This window comes from Amblyomma mixtum, chromosome 3, assembly GCF_055824585.1.
Source record: "Amblyomma mixtum isolate Tamu chromosome 3, ASM5582458v1, whole genome shotgun sequence".
Taxonomy (NCBI): Eukaryota; Metazoa; Arthropoda; class Arachnida; order Ixodida; family Ixodidae; genus Amblyomma; species Amblyomma mixtum.
Window position 1 is genome coordinate 257,024,317 of NC_143014.1, and position 23,143 is coordinate 257,047,459.

The 23,143-nt window shown below is 45.1% G+C and overlaps 1 protein-coding gene across 1 annotated transcript in view; it reads right to left on the bottom strand.

The window, feature by feature from the left end:
• Nucleotides 1-680: 680 nt before the first annotated feature.
• LOC149354488 (histone-lysine N-methyltransferase SMYD3-like) overlaps nucleotides 681-23,143 on the bottom strand; it is a 60,147-nt gene continuing 37,684 nt past the window's right edge. Inside the window, exons 9-12 of the mRNA XM_089583342.1 lie at nucleotides 21,391-21,469; nucleotides 17,650-17,836; nucleotides 12,872-12,980; nucleotides 681-874 (exon numbers count right to left, since the gene is read on the bottom strand). Coding sequence (XP_089439468.1) covers nucleotides 740-874; nucleotides 12,872-12,980; nucleotides 17,650-17,836; nucleotides 21,391-21,469 — 510 coding nt within the window. The 3' untranslated portion in view covers nucleotides 681-739. The remainder of the gene's footprint in view (nucleotides 875-12,871; nucleotides 12,981-17,649; nucleotides 17,837-21,390; nucleotides 21,470-23,143) is intronic.

A 23,143-nucleotide genomic window follows, 5' to 3' on the forward strand; every position in this document is an offset into this window, starting at 1 on the left:
CAATGGGTCAACGATGCCTGGTATGGACTACCAACAGACATGGTCTCTGCGGCGTTTTCCACGTGCGGCATCTCGGCACTGCTTCCGATGACCAGAGGCAGCAGTGGCTTATAAGATAATGATCGCGACTGTGTCCTCACAAGCGACGACGAGTGAGAGATGTGTGTTGAATGAATAAATGTTTGTTTATGACTTGGCCTTCTGAAAAACTTTTTGGGTGAGCTGGGACTGCAGGGTGCTGCAGCATCGACCTAAATTCGGAGTCTCAACTTTTTTTGGCCAAAGTGGGTCGCGAGTTGGGGGGTCGACTTATAATCAGCAATATATGGTAACTAGATTCCCTACTTCCCCCACGAATGCCCGGCAGTGGCCGGAAGTGCTACGCATGGAATTTCCATGCCAATTATCTCATGCTGTACTATGTTCTCATTTAGCTCATCTCTTTCTGGGTTCACACTGTGGCTACACAGAAAGTTAATAAGAGAGGTTGTCTGGCACTCTCACTTCCACTGGCACTTGTGAGCGTGGCAGGCTGTGGGTAGGCCATATACAAGAGTTCGACCAACAGCTTCACAGCCACATACTCAACTGCTGAATGAGTTTACTTGCCATGCCCAAGGAATAGTTTGAGAATTGATCAAATAATGGCACTCAACAGCACACTTGCATATTTGTTTTTTTTTATTTAACTTCTTAGGCAAATTATGTATTAAAGCTCTTCTGGAATTCAGAGTGCTTGTCACTGCGCTTTAACAGTGACACCTTCGCCTCTTCCCGGATTTTCCATTCCAGACTTGCACTGATCATATGCTTCTGTCAAGTGCATGTAGAGTCGATGGGAATGTCCGTGGCTGATGGCCAGTACATGTTCAGCCTGCAAACAAACCAAAATCACACTCAGCAATAGTAATGCCCCCGAAAATCTAATGCAGCAGAAGCCATATTTTTTTCTTTTACTTTAACCCAGACTAAGAAGTATATTCATGTTCATAAATACACTTCCAGGAAAACTCGCATGCAAGATAGCATATTTGCCACTGCAGTGATTTGGTGATGACAAAGGAAAAGGTAGCACAGTCTTCTCGAGTGGCATCTTTCTGTCAACAAAAAGGCCACTCCTACCACGAGTTTCAGCATGTCACCGCTGCCGCAGAGAATTTCGATAATAGTAGTTCGTAGCAGATGCCAAACGGCAAGTATGGTTGGAAACGCAGATCTCGAAGTAGCGATTTGTAGGACGCCCCACAATGGTATATTCGTAATTATCAAGCCTAAGTACTGTCGACTAGCATATAGCGCCGTCTACTCAATATTATCACCAGCTTAAGGCAGTTGCTTGGCTGAGTATGTTTTTCCATGCACATAAGGACACTTCGTACAACTCTCGTAACTGTATTAAGAAACCGCAAACACAAAACTATGTAATAAAGGCAAAACACTGTCATGTGGGTAGCACTGCTTCTTTGGAGGGCTATTTGTTACAGCAGAGGCCACAGCTGGAAGTGGCTCAGTCCAGTACAGTTCTCAAAAGAAAACATTCGACAGAAGTCTGTCTGGTTGGGAAATTTAATGTTAGGAGAAGGTAAGTGACGCCAACCAAGTAAAATACAGGAAAAACACGACGTTTCGGGACCGGCTCGGCCCCTTCTTCACGGTGTGACTACGGGCGAGCGCAGCTTGGCTTTTTGCCATTCCGTTCTCCGCAAAAAGGAGCTGGACCGGTTCTTCGCGCGCCGCCAACTAGAACACAGGATGCCTGAGCTCTTCCCGCGGGTGGACGCCTTTGCCATGGAAGCGGCCTCCACTGCAGCCAACAAACATCGTGAGTGTCAAAACAAGAAGTTGTTTGCCCTACAGCAGCGGCAGAAGAAACAGCCTGACCCCCATAACTCTGGCTTTGTAAAGAACCTCTCCTCCCGTCGCTTAACACCGCCCGAATCCTCTGTTCTCGCAAAAGGACATGGATTCAACATATCATCTGGTCCCGCCCTCCCAAAACTAGTCGCGGCTGTTGAAGATGCGATCCAGCACCTGGAGCCGCACGTCAGGGAAGAGGTCCGCCTGAAAGCGATTGGTGTCATCGCCAAGGTACCCCCCAAATTTCCGAGCAATCTGTCTCAACTGGAACGAAAAGCCCTACGCGGTCTCAGGGACGACACCGACATCGTCATACTCCCGGCAGACAAGGGCAACTCTACAGTGGTGATGGACCGACGCGACTACGAGGAGAAGGCGTCAGCCCTTTTGAGCAGTGGGGCGTATGAGAAGGTTCGCAAGGATCCGACTTCAAACACTCAGGCAACACTCAACAAAACCCTGGCAGAGATGTTCAAGCGGCATCCTGATTTCAAATGGCTTTACCTCCGCCTCATCTCCAGAAACGGCTCAGCTCCAGGTTTTTACGGGCTACCTAAAACTCACAAACCTGGCGTCCCCCTTCGGCCAATTGTAGACTTCACCCTGTCTCCTCTGCGACGTCTCTCTGACTACCTGCACAAGGTACTGGCGCCGCTCGCCGGCAGAACACCCACGCATGTACAGAATTCGCGGCATTTCGTCCAACTTGTCTCGAACCTTACCGTGGAGGAAGACGAAAGCCTAGTCTCATTTGACGTGGTGTCGCTATTTACCTGCGTACCGGTTCCCCTTGCTGTGTCCGTCGCTCGCCGCGCACTCGAAAACGACCAAACGCTGCACGAGAGAACTCCACTCAACGTCGATGAGGTATGTCGCCTTCTCGACCTCTGTCTGCGCAGTACCTTTTTCACCTACAACGGAGAATTTTTCAAGCAAACAACCGGAACTGCTATGGGGGCATCAATTTCAGTCACAGTGGCTAACCTAACCATGGAGGACGTCGAAAGCCGGGCCCTCTCCTCCTTTAATCCCAAGCCAAAGTTATTCCTCCGTTATGTAGACGACTGCTTTTGTGTGGTGAAAACCTCAGAGATAGAAAACCTCCAGAGTCATCTAAATTCAGTTGAACCGGCCATACAATTTACTGTTGAACATGAACAGCAGGGCAGCCTGCCTTTTCTGGATGTCCTACTTACAAGGCACGACAAAGGCCTGCAGTCCTCGGTGCACAGGAAGCCAACCCACACAGGACGGTACCTACATTTCGATTCGAACCATCCCATCCCGCACAAAGCATCTGTCGTGACGTCATTACTGAAGAGAGCCGACTCCATATGTTCCTCAAGTGAAGATAAAAGGAAGGAGAAGAACCGAGTCATTTCTGACCTCCAAAAGAACGGCTACCCAAGCTCATTCATCCGGCGCATTATCAGGAAGCAAGAAAGGCAAAACAAAATCCGGTCTATTATTTCCTCAGACGCATGCCAGAAGCGGAAACGTGTTTGCATCCCCTACGTGAGAGGCGTGAGCGAGACGCTCGGTCGCATTCTCGGAAAAGAAGGGGTGCTGACAACGCACAAACCGACCAGCACTATCGGTCGCCTTCTCCCCCGCCCAAAAAACCGGCAGCCCAGAGAAAAGGCCCAGGGCGTCGTGTACAAAATTCCGTGTTCCGTCTGCCCGGCGTCGTACATAGGGGAAACGAAGAACTTCGCGGAAAGGATGAACCAACACAAAGCGGACGTCCGTCACATGAATCGTCAACGCAGCGCCGTGGCCGAACACTGTGAAGGGTGTGACCACCCAATTGACTTCGACAGCACCATTGTATTGGAAACGGAAGCTAACCCACGCAGGAGGCTTCTACTCGAGTCGTGGCACATACAGCAAACACGAGAGAATGTTAATCGTTCCCTGGGGACTCTCCCCTCATCCTACGTCCATGGGCTGCGGCCATTGACCCGCAGGTCCTCCACACAGGGGCTTAAAAAGCCAAGCTGCGCTCGCCCGTAGTCACACCGTGAAGAAGGGGCCGAGCCGGTCCCGAAACGTCGTGTTTTTCCTGTATTTTACTTGGTTGGCGTCACTTACCTTCTCCTAACAGTACAGTTCTCTCCACAAGGCCAGTAGTGTTCGGATGTTATGCTGCACTCACGATATAATGACCACCAAAGCCTTTGACGAAGCTCTTAAGTTCTTCAAAACAAACTGTGATCCGTTGTCGGTCACGATGGTCCCCGGTATGTCAAAACGGGAGAACAGGTGTGAGCCGCCGTGGTCTTCTACACAACGCAGACTTCCGGCATTTTTGAATGTGCATGAACAGCAACGAGTAACACTTTGTTTTTCAAGAGTCCAGCGAAGTCGAAGTGAACTCTCTGCAAGGACAAAGTAGGCCATGACCAGGAATGAAGTGGAGCTCGCGCTGGTTTGTTGCACTGCTGCTGACACTCCTGACATCTCTTTACGCTTTGCTCTACATCTGGATCAATTGCCTGCCACCAGACGTAGCTCCTCATGAGTTCTTTGATTCTCAAGATACCAGGGTGACCCTGATGCAGTTCCTTAAGCAAGAAGTCCTGGTGTTTCGGAGGCATGACTACTCTCATGCCATACATCAAACACCCTTGATGGACTGCGAGCTCCAAATGCTTGTTGAAGAAAGGTCTCAAATCCTTCCCAGCAACAGCCAGATGTGCGAAGGCCAGCCAGCACTTGTGAATTCCAGTACCTTGCTCAGTAAAAGGTCATGCCTTGTTTCATAAGCTCTTGGCCTGTGATGGGAGGCGTTTCAAAATGAAGAAAATGGAAAGTCTCCCTTCTTCTACCAATTCCTGTTCACTGCTGTTGAGCAGCGACCGCAGTTGACAATCTGCTTCTGTGTTGTCACCAGATTCCTTTAACTCAAGGGTGTAATCTTAGGCTGACAACGCAACCGCCCACCACTGCATAAGTGCAGCTGCCAGCATAGGAATGCCCATTTTTGGGCTGAAAATCGCTTACAGTGGTTTATGGTCAATAACGAGAGAAGAATGTTCCCGTAGACGTAGAAATTAAACTTCTTTTTACGCCGAATACGAGGGCAAGGGCTTTTTTCTTGATATGAAAGTAATTCTCCTCGGCACTTGATAATGTGCACAGCTGGTCGAACTGATCATTTATTCTGTTCAGAATAACCATGCCTATGCGGTATTGGGGTGTGTTGCAGGCAAGTTCAAGGGGTTGCTTCAGATTGTAAAGGGCGAGAACTGAAGGGGAGGACAAGCCACAGTTGCTTTTATCTCCTTGAAAGCAAGCTGGCAGGACTCATCCCACGTCCACTCTGTTGTTTGCTTTAGCAGCTTGTAGAATGGGTGTGCCAAAGTCGACAGATGCTGAACAAGCTTGCTGTAATAGCTGACCATTCCAAGGAAAGACTGCACTTGCTGCTTGTGTTTTGGAGCAGGTGCACTCATCTATGCCGATACCTTTACAGTGAAAGCTCGTTAATTTGACACTGACGGGACCGCGAAAAATTGTCGAATTACCTGAATGTCGAATTATCGAATGAACAACAAAATACAATGTTTGCCGCAACAGGATGTACCTTTATTTGGCAAAGAAATCTGTTATCATCGTCTGCTTTTTCGAGCGAATTTGAGCGACTACGATAGCTCTAACAGCTACCACGTGCTCCACGACACACGCATCATCAGAGATTTGTTCACAGAAGTCCTCCCGCACGGACAAGGCTTCTGCGGCTTCTTTCACTGTGCACTTAGGCATTTGGGGCAACTGCTCACAATCGTCACCTTCCAACGAATCGTCGTTGGCAGCGCCTGTCACTTCTTCATTATTTTCATCCTCGATGAGCTGCCAGGACACAAAGGCGAGGCGTGCAGGCACTGCGCGCTACCCAGTTGAAAGCAGCGCAGTAAACATGCTGGCAAAGCGCGCAATTGCTAAATAAGACTCCGCCTTACGGTTAAATAACCGCGATCGTGGCAGCAAGAACACGTGGAAACGACGACACACGCCAAAATGAGACTTGCTGTCAATAGGGTTAAGTGGACGACACCAACACGATGGCTGCAACACAACAAAGCACAAAGACACCAGCCACTTCGGCCGCCGCTAACCTCACTTCCCTCGCCCTCTCTCACGCTGCTGATGACGATGACCATACGGATGGTCTATCAGCCGTACAGTAGCACTGCTTGTGGCAGTGTTTTTTCTTTTTGCTCTCAGCGCACCGGCTTGGCGGGCTGTGGAGTGAAGTCGAATTAACCGGCGCACGGCAAAATTTGTTCGAATTAACGAGAATTTCGCCCCATAGACTCTTATGTATAATTGTAGGGACCTCGCGTGCGCGTCGAATTATCAGATTTTCTGAATTAACGGGGGTCGAATTAACGAGCTTTTACTGTACAGGGGACGTGCAAACCCCATTGCTGTTGATGACATGGCCCAGATAACGGAGCTCTCGTTTAAAAAATGAGCACTTTTCACACCGGATGCGCACACCTCGTTCTAGCAACCTTGATAAGACAGCTTCCAAATTGAGTAAGTGTTCTTCCTTGGTCTTGCCTGTGACCAGAATGTCATCAAGATAGCAACCAGCTCTTTCCAACCCTTTCCAAGTATTGTCCATGATTCTTTAAAATATGCTCGGGGCAGATGAAATGCCAGAAGGCAGATGGTTCATGCTGTACAAGCCCTTGTGTGTGTTTAACGTCAGTAGCTTCCAGGAGCATAATGACCTGCTGGTAGGCCCTATTAAGGTCAATTGGGAAAATCCCTCGCCCCCCCCACAAGCACTACTAGAAGGTTACCTATCCAAGGTAGTAGGTGGCGGTCTACTTCCAGACAGGGATTGCTGGTGGTTTTATAATTGCCATACAGCCAGAGGCTTCCACCCCTCTTTACCACTGGTACTAAGGGCGTCGAGTAGTCACTTGTACCAACAGGTGTTATGATGCCAAGCTTCCAGCCAAATATATTGCAATCATTCTCTGCCGAAAAGTGCTCGTTCTAAGTGTCCCCGGCATACAGGAGAAGCTCCGTGGTCTGATCATTCTGGTTCACAACAACTCTCACCAGACCGTTAGATTTCACCAGCGCTCCAGTATACGTGTGCAATTTTAATGAAGTTGCCTGTAGTTGCTTACATTCTTAAATTCGGGCCACGAGATGACAGAGCTGCGCTAGTGTCAAGCTCCATTGTCAGCAGGATGCCGTTGATGTTCAGAGCCGCTGTAACTGGGGCTATGTTGACTGCTTGAAGTGGGACAGACTACTTGTTTTGTTTTGGATGGATGCCAGCCTCTTCACTCGTCTCCAAGGTTTTACCTCCCTAGCTTTCTTTCCTTTGCGGAACACACGCTGAATGTGCCCTTTGTGGTTACAATTGTAGCATGTATCGCCAGTATGAGGGCACACTTCACTAGAACGATTGGGTGAGCCGCATCAGAAGCAGACTGTTTTTCGACTCAAACCTTGTTCACATCTGGCGCCGCGGGTGCGCTGTTATGCATGAATGCCACACTTTTCACTGCAGTTTCCATGGCTAGAGCTCTATCTACGGCCTCCTGGAAGGTTAGCCTTTAGTTCTCCATGAACAATAGACGCTGACTGTCTTCTCAGAGCAGGCTGCGGACAAAACATTCCTGACGTACTTCATCCAGGAAGCTTCCAAATTTGCAACTCTGCATCAGGCTTTGAGGTTCAATGACAAATTCGGCACTGCAAAATTTCATCACGCTCTTCAATGACGGACGGCTGCAGCGTCAGGCAATCACCCAGGAGTTTCAGAAGACAGCCAAACTCTAGCAAGGACAGTGCATCCAGTGCTGCCAACAACCTGATGGCATGTAGGTATTTGCACTGATGAGACTAAGAAAAGCAAGAACCTTCTTTTCAGTGGGAACATCGTTCACCAAAACGTAAGCCTTCAGTCTTTCCTCATACGAGCACCAGTTGCTCGTGGTCTTGTTGAAAGCTTCAAACTGACCAATACAACTCATGACTCACTTCAAGTTTCTGCTGCCATAATGCTGATTTCAGGAATTCCACCGCTGGGTAATCTTCAAGGCAGGAATCTCTCTACAATGAAGCCAGTTTCCTCATGCTGAAAATTCTATACGATGCTCCCACACTCGTCACCAATATGTCATGTTTGGCATCCAGGAATTGGGCAGAGTAGATGAAACATCGAACAATGTTTATTCTTGCTATTTGGCAGGCTGCAAATAGGTTACACTACTGAGCACGATGGGTCCATACAAGTGGTCTTTTAAAGCCAGCACAGGCTATCAGATGAGCAACAGCCAAACGATGCGCATGTGCGTACAGTATGCGATAAACGTGTACGTTGTTTCAGGTGCACACAACACCTCTTCATGACAATTTTTTTTTGCCTGCCCCATAAACTTAGCAGTGGCCAGGTTCACCTACATCAACTAATCATCTCTCCTAGCTTCACAAATGTGCTAGAGTTTCAAGAAGGCACTGAGAGTTCACACACTGCAGACTATCCTGGACATGAGATATGGTTGAAAGTCTTAGTGCGAGCAACGTGACTTTTTTTCTTTTATATTACCAACAAAAATTGGTGTCTTAAAGGGATCGTGAAATGTTTTCTGAAAATTTTGAACGACGTGTGTATTTGCAATTCTGACCCTTCATTCTATAGTATACTTTGGTTCGTTTAATCATCTGGGTTGCCTGAATAGCGAAAAAAACTAAATTTCGGTTTCCCAGCGCGCGTCCCCCTCAACTCACAGCAAACATCATCTTAAGAAGCCAATAAGAGGCTTCTGTCGTCAACACAACACGGCGGCTTAGTGAGGCCTGTTGAGCCATAGTTGACCGAGGTCAGAGCACTATATTGACTCAAATGTGGTGTCAAAATGATCGTCGCCTGCTCAGAATGGAATCTCCTAGCTGTTAAGTTGACACATGTGCAAAAACTTGGCCAGCACCCCGCACCAGTCGTCACTTGTGAACTGCCGCCTACTGCAAGCAGGGACACACGGAGCAGCAAGAATCTTCGCGCCACTAGACTCAAGCCCAGCCTACAGCCGGTGTAACACTTTGCCACAAGAGAGGGGGGATGAGGGGCTCGTTATAAATATGAGAGAAGCCAACAGCGACGCGAGAGAAGCCAACACGAGAGATTTTTTTTACAATTTATTTATTTTGTGCTGTTGTTCGATTAAGAATATTACTGAATATGTTACCGCTTAAAGCTAATTGATTAGAAAAGCAGAAGAAAAAACAATCACATGCCGCCGGTGGGATCCAAACCCACGACCTCCGAATTACGCGTTCGGTGCTCTACCACTGAGCTACGGCGACGGCTGTCAATTCTTCTGCTTTCGGGGGTATTTATGTTTACAAATAACCTAACCTTTAGAGTGTTCGCCAGCGCCACCCACGCTCTTAAGCGGCGGACGTAGCACGTCCTGAGATACCGCTGATGTGACGTAGAACGTCATCGAACGGCGATGTGGAAGCTCTGTGAGAACCCTCTTATGCTTCCTATGGCGTCAAGGCTGCCAGAACCGAGGCCCTCTCTAAGCAATTAAGCAAACAAGAGAGGGGGATGAGGGGCTCGTTATAAATATGAGAGAAGCCAACAGCCACAGAGACCAAGGGACACGAGGGATTTTTTTTAAATTTATTTATTTTGTGCTGTTGTTCGATTAAGAATATTACTGAATATGTTACCACTTAAAGCTAATTGATTAGAAAAGCAGAAGAAAAAACAACCACATGCCGCCGGTGGGATCTGAACCCACGACCCACGACCTCCGGTAGTGGAGCTAGCAGCGCGTGAGCCAGACCGCGACGGCCGGGCAGCAGCAGCTGAGCAGCGGTTGTGGCAAGAAATTTGATCGTATTACAGTTGCTACTTCTACCAGCAACATCGGTATTGTTCAACGATCCTCAAAAATGGTCTATTTTCTATACTTCTTGCTCCCAGAGTTTGTTATTCACGTGAAGAACAATCTTTAGCTCATTTTTATCACGCCAGCGGACGGGATCCAGGCTGGACAGCCAGCCTGTACACTTGATGTATTTCATATTCACACCAGAAAAGAGAAACAAGCCGTGCTATCAGAAAGGCTGCCTGCTATATTCGAGCAATGACAGCATGCCCGGGCGATGAACTACGAGGCCCTGGTCATCGCTAAGCCTACCTGGTTTCGCATCGATACCGCAGCTGAGGGAGCTCTGGAACCGGTCAGTGCTGTAAAAGGTACTACTCTCATCACCCCTTTAACTGTGAACCTGTCCCATAATAAAATAAAATTAAAATATTCTCGATTTCCGCAACGTCTTCAGCAGCAGAGCTAGCAGACGCCAGGCGAGCCGCGACCAGGCAGCAAATAAAGGGGCTATGGGATGAAATTTGCTTGTATCGCAGTATTCAATACTTCCAGCAACTCGGCATTGGCCAACGATCCTCAAATAGGATTCATTTTTGGCATTAACCTATCCCAGGGCTTGTTATGAACGTGAACAAATAATACTAGCGTTTTTCTGACGCTGGCGGCCGGCATGCTGACAGGCCGGCCGCACCCCTATGTCATTATGACGCTGGGCACTCAGCACACTCGTATTCTGCCCCTTGTCAGTGTGACGCGCCGCATGTGGCCTGTCATTGACATCGGTTGGGCACAGACGGCGAGCTGCAGTCGGTCATTGTTACGCCATTCGCAACGGCACGTCGCGCACCCGGCAAGTAGCAGTCATGTCGAAAGCCCGCGACAGCTTTGCCTGCGGAAGCCCCAACCGTGAACCTCCCGAACCCGGTCGTGGACTCGAGTCTTCATCTCCATCGCAAGGGGTGGCTTGACTTGCAGCCCCCTACGCAAATTATGCCTAATCCTCTTTCACGCTTGGGGAAGGCATTTTTTCTGCAGCGAAGAACAGAAGCGCGGAGCCGATGCACCACAATAGCTGCCTCGTTCGTATCGAGTTCATGTAAACAAAGTCGTCGAGATGGGCTGACCTTGCTCAGCTCGATTCTCTGACTCAAACCGTCGTTGTCAAGAAACACCACCTAAACAAGTTCACGTAAGCAAGGCTACATTGAGCCGCTGATACTGGAGCCACAGAGGATAGAGAAGCAGAACAGTAACCGAAACCGGTCCCTTGTCAGTGATCAATCTAAGACCACATGCTGGAGCTTAACGTAGTACGATTACGTGTGCAAATAATTGGAAAACTTTGTTTTACTTTCTGATTCTTTTATAAAGCTATTAATTTAGGGTAAATAAAAGTTAAAGATATCTCTACATTTCTAAAGATCTTAAAATGACGTAGTTGAGTAGTGCGTGTGCTGGCGGACGGCACCTCATGGTCGTTTCATGAGCGCAAAAAGGCAGCGATTTAGAAATGGCTTTACTAAATGCAGACTCAATATTGAGCCGAAATATCTCGGAATCCGCATGTCTAATGTTTGTGGAAGCAGTAAAAATTAAAACTGGGCAGCTTCATTTTCTTTTCACAACCCCTTTAATGCTCTGCGTATATGTGTTCCCATCCATTTATTTGTTTTATGAGTTTGTCATCTCTGCTGTTTTACAATTATAAATGATGGCGAAAGAGGCGGTAGTGGAAGAGATGCAAGAGATGCACTGGTGGATAAGATGCAAGAGCAGTACATTGGATTCCTTTCTTTAGAAATAAAGCATACCTACAACATGAGGGCTAGCTTTGCTTATCAGCCTTAAGCCTTGGTTGGGTAGGACACTGATGATATTTTATACCACATAACAAGAGGGAAAAGAAACGACAGGAAGTGGACACACAAGTGCTTGTATGGCAATTTTCTGTTTATTCTCTGTCCTCGTTTTTTGCATTGCAGTGTATTTGTATTGTAACCCTGCATCAATCAGCAGTTTCCTACTATGATGCCTTAGGATTTCATTTGGACTGTCAACAGATGTTAAATTTGTAGGCTTCTGCATTTTATGAGTTTATTTAGAAGCAAAATCAATTTTCTTCATTGAGTGCATCTCTCCATAGCAAGAAAAAAGAAAGGAACTTTTCAAAGCTTTTATCTATATTACTCAGGAATTCTGGGTTTTCTGGGTCTGTATATTCACTGAGTTTTTGGCTTCCAGCATGCCTCATTTGAACATAAATAAGGATACAGAGTAGAAATGGGAATATATTTATCAGACAGTCAATATCTACTGCAGAGTTCACAACTATATAGATTAGTACTTCAACAATGTAGCCATCGTGGTGGCTCAGCGGTTATGGTGCATGGCTGCTGTTCGGAAAGACACGGGTTCAATTCTGGCCGCAGCGGTCTCATTTTTATGGAGGTGAAATGCTAGTGGTCCATGTACTATGCAATGACAGTGCACATTATAGCGCCTCAGGTGGTCTAAATTATCCGAAGCCCTCCGCTACGGCATCCCTCATAGCCCAAGTCACTTTGGGACATTAAACCCCATAAACCAAACAATTTTCATAATTTATGCCGATTCTTCAGTGTTATGGCTAGTTATTGTAGCAGTCGCCACAAATGACACAGCGAAACATTGGAACGAGTCCCTCACTGTTTGAACTAGATATGTGAGTGCAGAGTACATTCAGCATGCAATGTGAAAGGAACAGCTAGCTTTCTATCCTAGCTAAAGAAAAAAGCTAATCACGTTTATGCACACTGAAATCCTAAAACTGGGAGTATTCCCATCTCTACCAATAAGAGGTTTTCAAATTTTATTGAATGTACCATACTATATTAAAAAATTTGAGGTGCGCATTCGTTGCACAAAGTAATATATTTAAAATGGCTTTTTCCAACCAACATAGATGGCATGCTCATTATGAGAGTGTGTCTGCTACGCAAGTAAATACAGTATCGAAAAATGTAGAACCATATCAATTTATCACTAGAACACACTCGGCTGAACATGTGCCAAAAGTGAAATCAAGCTCAAACAACATGCAGGCAACATTTCCCACAATGAAAAGCTGCAGGATTTATTCTATGTGGAGCCTTTGGGCAGCTCACCTTCGTAAAGTACTCCATGGCCTTCTCAAGCTGGGCTGTGGCATGATACAGCTGGCCAATGCTATACAACAGCCCACCATAGAGAGGATTGTACTGTCCATAACACTCCCTGCAAAACAAAATACAGTGGTATAAGCTGTTTGGAGGCACTACTAAAAGATATTATTATCTGCACTCTTCTCAGAATTCACACCCATTACACAAACTTTCAAAAATTCCTATGAATTAACCATACCAGCCGGCCAAGTGGCTTCACTGGAATCACATCATTCTCAGCAGCAGAGATTACTAAAGTGCCTCAATGAATTGATTAGTAACCAGCAAACTGAGAGGCCCTTCAGTTCCTACTGGTGTGCTCAAGTCAAGATACTGACCTGTAGCACGCCAGTAGGAATGCAATGAATGTTGGATAAGGCCTTCTGCCGCATTTTCTCAACTCTGCAGCTTTTTCGCATGGTTCAGAGGAAGAAAATAAGAAAACAATTTTTTAGAGATATAACAGCGACATTTTGAGAGAGTGGTAAACATTTTTTTTTAATTTTTGCCCACCCCTAAGTAATACCTCTAACGGGGTCTTTAAGGTAATAAAATGAAATAAAATGAAATTGCTAATATGCTCAAGACATTTCATGTAAATACACCAAGAAATAGAAAAATTTTCACTGAAAGCCACGTCTCTTCTTAAGATGGTTGAGCACCAACAGCACCAGCTGTTGCCTGTTCATGCGAAATGCACTCTCTTTACACACAGTTCAAGTTTTGAGTTCCAACTCACCTAAAACTGAATAAATCACACCAACCAGAGAAATCACATTTTTGAAAATCTAATTACGATTTTATCCAGCACGCTTATGAATTTAAATAACGAGCCTTAGTTTATTAGCCGACGAGTTAGTGTGACAGTGGAATAACAACTTCCTCTATTGTGATTAAAGTAAGCGTAATGAAGCTGCTCATGTACCCGTTAGGGTTTACTTGAAAGCATTATAACGTATGACTTCATATTCCTTCCACAAAGCCTATCATCACTGCCACATACTACTATCATAAACTTTTTTTCACTACTCAAATGCAATGTCTTGTTACTATTCCTTAATACTGTACATCCTGATCAGTTGAAACAGCCACTTTCTTGCATGTGCAACACTGTGTGGTCAACTCCACGTTATCGAGCACTTCGTAAATCACGCACGTCACAAAGCTGGGACCCGCACTGAGGACCCATAAAATAAGGAAAAAAATACAATAATAATAATAGTAATATATGGCCATTCCACACCAAACATCCAAGACGTTGCGCTCGACCATCTCCGATTTGTTAAAAAAAAATTCATGGGAACTTAGCACAACGTGCATAATATAAGCTTAAAATATTTTTGCGAAAAAATTTATTTGCGAGTTGAGCTTGGTTTAAATGTTTCGAAAAGGCGTGAAACCAGGCACTGCTCAATAACTGATAAAAGACCAGAATATTTAGAAAACACTCCACAACAGAACTCTCCCAGCCAACATCATTAGCGTACATGTTCCTGGTCTGACGGGCAAAACATGCGCCATACCGAGGGGGCTCTCACCGGGACAAGAAAGGCTGCGGGGCGTCTCGAATGGGGGAGCCAGGGCAGCGGGGGAGCACTCGACACCAGCAAAAGTAATTCAGAACTGAAAATGGGCGATTTTGCTCATCGGGCCACACCTTTTTGACATCACACTGTTTACACCAGGGAGAGGTGTATTCTTTTAATGACATTTGAACAGATTCTATCTTTTGATATAATTAATATTATGTATTTCGGACAGTTTCAATATTTATTTTAAAATTTTAATAAAACACAAAAATGCTATTTTGACATCTTTTTAAATATCAACTTCCTCTCAGAAATTAAGAAATGGCCATCTTGCTTCCCAGCTGTCTTTACCTATAAACAGTGTTACAGCCGATGGATCTGTATGCGTAGAAGCAAAATAAAATACTGAGGTTGCAGAAAAGTGCGTTTTGAACTATAAACACCAATTTATTTCACTCTGCAGTGGTCCAAGTAAAGATACAAAAGCTGGCAAGTTTAGTAGAACAGTTTATTGCCTTTCATTTCTGAAGGTTCAATTCAGCTGATTTTTGTTTAAGGCGAGAAAAAATTTTGAACACCGTAATTATTTTATTACGCCGTAAGTTGTGCCATCTCTTTGCACACTTTTCTGCAGCTTCAGTATTTTATTTTACTTCTATATATTCAGTTTCATCAGCTTTAACATTTTTTTATAGGTAATAGACACGCAGGAAAGCAAGGTGGGCATTTCTTAATTTCCAAGAGGAAGTTATTTTTTTTTAATGTAAAAATAGTATAATTTTTACTTTTGATTTAAATTTTGAAATATTTATACTGTCCAGAAATACATTATCTGAACCATATTGCAAGAAAGGTCTGTGTAAATGTTATTAAAAAATTTGTGGAGTGTTCTCTACAAACTTAGATTTTTCATCGATTACTGAGCGATGCCTTGTTTCACACCTTTTCGAAAAGAAACTGAGCTCACCTGAGGAAAAAATTCTTTTCGGCCTATATTACGCACGTTGCGATAAGTTTCCATCAACTTTTGAACAAATCGTAGGCGTTTGAGTGCAATGTCTAGGATGTTTGGCATGGAATGACCCAATAATAATAATACCGTATTTACTCGCATAATAGGCGCATAATAGGCGTCTGCTAGCAATCGTGTGAATACAGTATTGATCACAGTGCGATTTTGGTGTGCGCCTATTATGCACGGAAATAAAAAAACTTTTTTTCGCGACCAAACTGGGGGTGTGCGTATTATGCGAATGCGTTTATTATGCGAGTAAATACGGTAACAATAATAATAATAATAATTTATTCACAGCTCTCTATACAAGTGCAGTAACAAAAACCAGGTTTACCTATGCCACCAGAGAGAATAATAATAATAATAATGCAGTAGAGCCCCTGGATAGTAAAGCATCTCGGACCAGCAAAAAATCTTGTTGGTTATGGCATGGCTCTGAGGACGCTCTCTGGTAATTAAGTGGCTGCTTACTAAACACAGTGCTGGTTTACAAAAAAAAAGAACACTCACAAATACCTTCCGTCCTACTCTTATTGTCCCTTTATGTGATAATTATTTCTTTTCAGTTGTCACATCTCATGTTACGTTTTCGATTTCCTTTACTTCTGGTCGAAGTACTGCATTGGCACACATAACCAAGGCTATAAATATAACACACGAGTTTGATTTCATGTGAAAACCAAAGTTTTGCATGAACACAGCATCATTTTTCCGTAGCCTCAGCATCGTTTAAGAGGCAATCGTTAAGAAACATATACGACACAGTCGAAGCGTGGCAGTACCATTTGCATAGTGCTGCCGCGACTCCATTTGTTTGCGCTGCCATGCTGCCCTGCGCTTCACGCTGCTGAGCTGCGAATGTTCACCCCATTTCTACCCTTCCGTACTGTACTTTTACTGTCTTTCCTTTCTCAGTGAATCGCACTGCTTTCTTTCTGTGTTCATAGCTAGCTTTACTTTTCTTTCCATGCGCGTCACGCACTTCACCTCACGGCCCCAAGGACTTCCAGAAGTTGACTTCTCCTCACAACTTCCGAGCTTGGTCTATATCGCACAGCATGGCTTTATCGTCTTTGGTATCCATTTGCCTCCGAATGTTGGCCTTGTGAGTGCCATGTTGTCATAATTGCACAGGAAGTACGTCACCACGGCTAGACGCTCTTTACTATAGCCGTTTCTTCGAAAAAAAATCTTTACTATAACTGAAAAAAAAAATGTACAGTCTTCTACAGAAGGCGAAATGGGACCACAGTTTCTCTTTCAGAGTTTTTGTCACATCTGAATTTACTATAGCAGGTTTCTACTGTAATATTCAACACTACACAAAACAACCACCAATTGAAATCTGGCTACTCATATCGTCTCTACCATTCAGCAACACTATGAATCAAGCACACACAATGAGACAGTTGCTCAAGGTGCTGTCACCAACGCACTTTGATATAAAATTCTAATACCAGTGCCACACGAATGAATTTAATGGCATTAAGTGCTTACTGCTTTAGGTTTTAATACCGTTCGTGCAATGCCACACACTCAAATTTAATGGCACTAGCCTTACTGAGTTCGCCCCAACTCAATTGCCTGAGCATTACTTACTCTCGACCCTATTCTACACACAGAAAGGCATGCAACTTTTTCAGTAACTTCCTATCCAGTAGCAAATGGTTTATTCATAACTTTCAGTCACATAAGGCTTTAATAGGCAATTATGTAGATCCCATCAATAGAATCAACAAAAAAAATTACATTCTGGGGGATTATAGGGTGCATAGGTCTGGAAACACGTGGCTTTTTGAATTCGGTGAACTCTTCAGCATGATTATGAAACATGGTTATATTTCACTTAGTGCAAGTGTAGAAAAAATGAAGTAGCCAATAACAAATCTCTGCAGGCTTTACACTTAAAATAGCTTTAGGCCCCAAACTTCATAGAGTGACAGAATAATGAAGAAGCCAAATTGTTGTGCGCCCTGACCTAGCAGCCCAGAATTGAACAGTTCAATATGCACTCGTATGTGCCGCTCACACACTGCATTGTCCATTCCAAGATGGTTGTGTGAGACATGTGACCTTTCTTTCCTTGATTCAGCGCCCCATGAACTTGTGGCATTGATAGTACATGCTGCACGCTAAATGCATCATCCAACAAGTTACACAGAGTTATAAAAGTGCCACATGGCCTTTTGTGCACATGCCTCCAAATGGGCTCTCGTTCAAGGTAAGGGGTCAGTGCAGCCTTGTAGTCCTCGAGGCCAACACAGCACTTGGAGAGTAGCTCCATGGCACTGATACGTGCGTAGTCTCTCTCTGGCAACTTCTCCTTGGCCAGGAAGTCTTCTGTCCACTGGCGCAGCTGCTGGAGGGTTTCCTTTCGCTGCAACACTGCAACAGGGCAGACGCACAGCAACACTGACCCCCTGTCTCAATTTAGTTTTGTGCCTCTTGAAAAGCAATGAAATCAGTGATTTTACTCACTATTACACTACCAATAGTTTTTCAGTTATTAAAAGCACAATCACATAGACGGCACCCATTACAGACCTAAACTCTTTTTCCTCTTTTACTTTATTTCCATTGCAGTGGCCATAATCATTGTGTGTTACTGGCTAGCACATAGTGGCTTCAATGCAGTTCTTCACAGATATCTGTGTGTTGTTGGCTTGGCTGAGCAGCATGCATCAAAACAAAAAACGGTGGCGGGAGGGGGGAATATAGAAAACCCAACATGAAACCATGAGTACATAATAAATTGGCAGAACTGCCTATTCTTGGTCTCCTTGATTTGCTGCACTTTCTGCACTAGTTCACAAAAATGAGCCAGTTCTTGTGTCGTGAGTGTAGCCTGACACTAGTGTTGTCGATGCAGTGGCCAAATTGAGTACAAAAGTGAAGAAACATTAGTCTCCTACGGTTGGTTGTTTGTGTTTGTCACATGGTTTGACATACAGGCAGGGTTGTGCTAGTTGTAGTATTCATCGCTGCATATTTGTCAAAAGTGGCACATCTCGTGGAGCGGCCATGAAATTTATTAATTCCAAAAGGGATGAAGGCTTTGACACTGCCATTTCAGTTGTGTTGTGCAAAGTGGGGTGGATTGACCGTCACGGAGTCAACGATTACTTTGAGGAGGCAACAAATGAAATACTTGGACTTTGAATTCAAGAGGTTATCAATTCAGACTCTCACTCAAAACGACCTTTGACAGTTTATATGAGTGTTTCAGGTCGTCGCCGTTCTTTCTGAAAAGAGTTGCCTGATAACTTGGGCTTGTTTGAACTCCAACTCGCGTTCACTGTTGGCAGACGGTGTCGATGAAGTTGACCATCACAGACTGGCTGGCAGGCTAAGATGTGGGCTAACAGGCGACGTCAAAACCAGTCGCTACTGTAAGCGGAGTTAAGCCCATTGTGCTCTAAGCGGTGCAGACTGGGCACTATTACTTTTCATTCCTTTTTTTACTCGCCCACCCTAATTTTTGTAAGTGGAGGTGCGGATGCCGCAGCGAGTCATCACAAACATTGTGATCACCCACATAATTAAAAACATCTCACCTTCCACCTTTTATACAAATGCTCCATCATGCAGCAAGTAATAAAAATTACTGCCTCTCCCGTTATCGGGAGTTGGTGTAAGCATGAAATGGTTATGGGTATAGCACATCATACCGCCACCTTCAACCGCATTTCTTCTTCCAACAGGGCAGTGCGATCAGCGTCTCTCGCAGGTTTTTCTTCTTGTTGCGTTGAAGCGATCGCCTGCAACTGTGTGGCAGTCCAGGTCCATGGCCGCCTTGTCACTTTCGTGAACAGCCGCATAATCATGGCACTGTCGGCCGGGGCGAGCAGTCTTCTGCTGTGGTGTATAACTCGCAAAGCAATCACTTTACGCAATACGCTTCCTGCCTCTCCTTTAATCAGGCTCCATTGCTCGGCTTAAGTAGCTGTGACAGCGACGACACTGAAATGCAGAACAATGCAGAAGCGTACGCGGCCAGAACGCGACGCAGGCCTGACAAGAATGTAGGAGAAGCAGTGCTCCCTAAGCATGTATATACCTCCGCCTGCCAAAGGGGAAAATGCCATGAGCTGACGCTGCAGCACAGTGACAGACTTGATTTCGAATGCCCGAACGTCCTTCGAACTACTGCTGCCTTGACTGCCGGCATCGGGCAGTCTTCGTGCGTGAGTGTGCGGGACCTTGGCGCCATCCTTAGGGACAGCGCGGAAGCCGTTGTTCTAGAGTTTGTACGCTGGTCCTGTACAAGGGCTTAGAGAGCGGAGAACTCGTCTCATTGATCTCGTTTGGTGTCTGGATGATGCCGTTTTGGATACTGGATGACGGGAAATGAGTGACCGGATGACTGGACATTGGTGCCCAGATGTTCTCTGTGTTTCGGCTCGACGTCACCTCAAGGTCGCCGACAACGGAAGGTAAAAGCATTTCATGCTTAATATTTGCACAAAAAGAGAAATGATGTAAAGCAATGTGCAAGACTGAACAGAAACATCAGAACCCATATGTAATATGCCTGCCAGCCAGTTGCTTATATGCATGTACAGACACATGCACACACACACGTGCAATGTCATTTCAGCTGTTTGCTGAAGGCACGGAGCAGAAACCGCATCTAGCACGGGTATGCTGGTGTCTCAGTGCCGGTCACTAAAGCAAGCATGGATGCAGAGCTATCTGCTATGGAGCATGCCAAGCACCTTGCACTACTTGCATGAGAAGATAACCCACCAGGAGGCTAATGCAGAACTGCAGAACTGATGAATCTAGTGCCGAAGTACAGGTGGCACTAGCTGCACTAACAAATCAAGGGCAAGAGTGCTGCAAAGCCTGAACTGGTGCAGAGAGTGCAGCCAAATGGAGGAGACCTTCTGCATGCACAGCTACTGAGCTCCATCCATGATCTCACACTCATCATTTCACTCCTTTCTGTTGTGCCCAATGTGGCATAATATGTTCCAGAAGCCATCTTTCAGCTCAGGCACTGCAAGTGCCACACTAAAAGGAGAAAATTTAGGAAAACCAACGTTTTCTTAGGCAGAAGTTCAATCATTCGCATCATTATGCAAAAAACACAACACAGTGATAATTTTGGCAGCACAATAGCACAATGTTTAGGCTCCAAGTTACCTAACACCAGCCTTCCCATACTGGTGCCTGCACTATAATGTCATGCAGTGAAGATGACAGACAGTTAGGCTGGTAGAAAAGGTAGATTGTTGGCACCAGAATTACCAGGACTGTCAGCCATGCTCTATTTAAAAATGACTTGAAATTTTCTAGCTAGTCCACTTGCAGTGCCGTGAAGAAACCCAAACACTGCAGAATCATTAAGTGTGACCGCTATCTTTTGGAAACAATCCAGTCACATCCGTAGAATACATGCAATACAGCTCGTCCTGAATGGCAAACAAAAGATTTTGAACCACGTGTGGGTGGGTGATATTACGCTCTTTCATATGTAAATGTAATAAGACACTGTTCCACCATTGCTATTTGTGCTAATGGTCAGAGGTAATGAATGATAACAAAGAATCCAAGAGAACCATAGGTTTATTCTTCTGATGGTTACTGCAACCCTTTAGATGTGCCACATTTACTAACCACCTGCACTGCACACAAACACAGCTGTGCTAATGTTGTTCAGTGATTTAGCTGAATTTGGAAAAAAAAGGGAGGGGGGATGGGGGGGGGGGCACTTAACAGAGTTTGCTATATGTAAATGTAGAGACCTGAGCACTCAAGTTCGAACACTTAACAAGCTACTACTGCAGTGCATGCACAAAACCACTAAAAACCTGTCTTCGGATTTCCGTTTTTCTTTTCTTTTTTGTTGAGAAATGTACTGCAATGTCATGAGGATAAACCTGGTAGCATTACATAATAAATGAAAGAAGTCAAAAGGTATAATAGTCAGCCCTCACCATTTCTTTCGAGCTCCTTCATCTTTTCCTTCACAGTGGCGGTAAGTCTAGAAGACATCTCCGTTACACACTCAGGTACCTGGGTAGTGATCAGACATTTCACAACTTAAGGCCCACAGTACATCTTAAATTTTGGTGCCATGTGCACATACAGTGCAATGATTGCTTTTAGTCAAACATGGTACAGAAAAACGAGAGAATACAGACTGCCGTCATGCAGAGGATAATCCTATCCTGTGGACACGGCCTGGAGTTTTTTGGGTTCCAGGCTTCCAGGATTGCATGAAACTTGTTCATGCAATGAGCCTGTCATAACATGTGGGATTCAATCATTGCATCAAAGCTGTGCTAATGACCACCACATAGACATTGCATTGGAAATAAAATAGAACCTCACTGCTTGTCCCCAGTTCATATGTTCAAAATCATAAGAAATAAAAACTAGAGGGGATGTTTAAGCTCCGCCTTAAGAGTATGATGCGGTAGTGTTAATGGGTTAATGCCCATGTATGGGGAATTGGCCAATCTGTACATTACATTCACAGATTGCTGGGAGTCCTCATACCACTCCTGGTGCAGTGGTGCAGCGTTTAAGCGATGCGGCACTGCCCCCGCAGGTGGCTGTTTCAAACAAAGTCATCAGTGGGGCTTGTCAGACCCCAGATGAGCAACACCTCTTGACCAATCATTAATGTAAACTGTCCACCTGCCCCGGTGGACAGTTTACTCACAACCTGGTGGGCAGGTTGTGATGAGATCACAAGGTCACATGGCCTAGGTTGCTTGTCCGAGGATTTTTCTCTCATGCTGTCGCCGCTGCCAATGACACCGCCCTAAAATGTCAAGTAGGGTTACTGTTTTTCTTCTAGTTGTAATGCAGAACAGCGCCTCAAGAAACAGCATTTTCTGGTGTGCTGTTCTTTATAATGGACAATTAATTAACCCAAACTTTAGTATTAATGGTTCTTTTGGTTAATACATTCCCATATAACATATCCCGAAAAGTATGTTGCCAAATGCTGACTGTGTGATACCTTTAGCGACCAACAATAGCTGTGTTAACATATAAGCAGGCCAAGCCTGGGTGCATGTGACATGAACAGAAACGCAACGGCTGTAGGCTGCCACGGCGGCTGCTTTGTAGTGCATCAGTGCACTGGGCAATGCCAGTGCAATGGGGTGATGCAACCTCAAATAGTGACGGTGCACTAATGTACAAACGGGCCAAGCCTAAGGACACGCAAGATGAAAAGAAGCCCTGCGGCAGTCAGCTGCCAGGGCGGCTTCTCTGTGGTACATAAGGGCAATGGGTCAAAGCATCCGAAAATGAAGATGAGACTGAAGATGTTCAGGCTACTTTTGGCCTCGCCATCATTGGATTGGTTATTTATGAAGTTTCTTTCAGTGTGGATAGAAGTACACAAGCATCAAAAAAGCTCTTCAGATCTTGTGCCAACAAGCACTAACCAGCCTTTATAGGAGGTGAAAGTGGCAATAAGTGCCTTTGTACTGAATTCTTGAGTCTACTGAAAATCTTGGATCACAAGTTTCCCAAGGTAATACAAGAGAACCTCGATTAAATGACTTTGAGGAGACCGCGTGAAACTATCGTATAATCCAGGTGTTGTATAGCCTAAAACCTCGCACAACTGACGCATTTGTGTAATAAATGCGTCCGCTACTGTGACTAAAGTTCTTTTTCCGCACGTTATAAAAGCGCTTGTTTTCATTCTGCGAGAATTAGCTCTGAGAC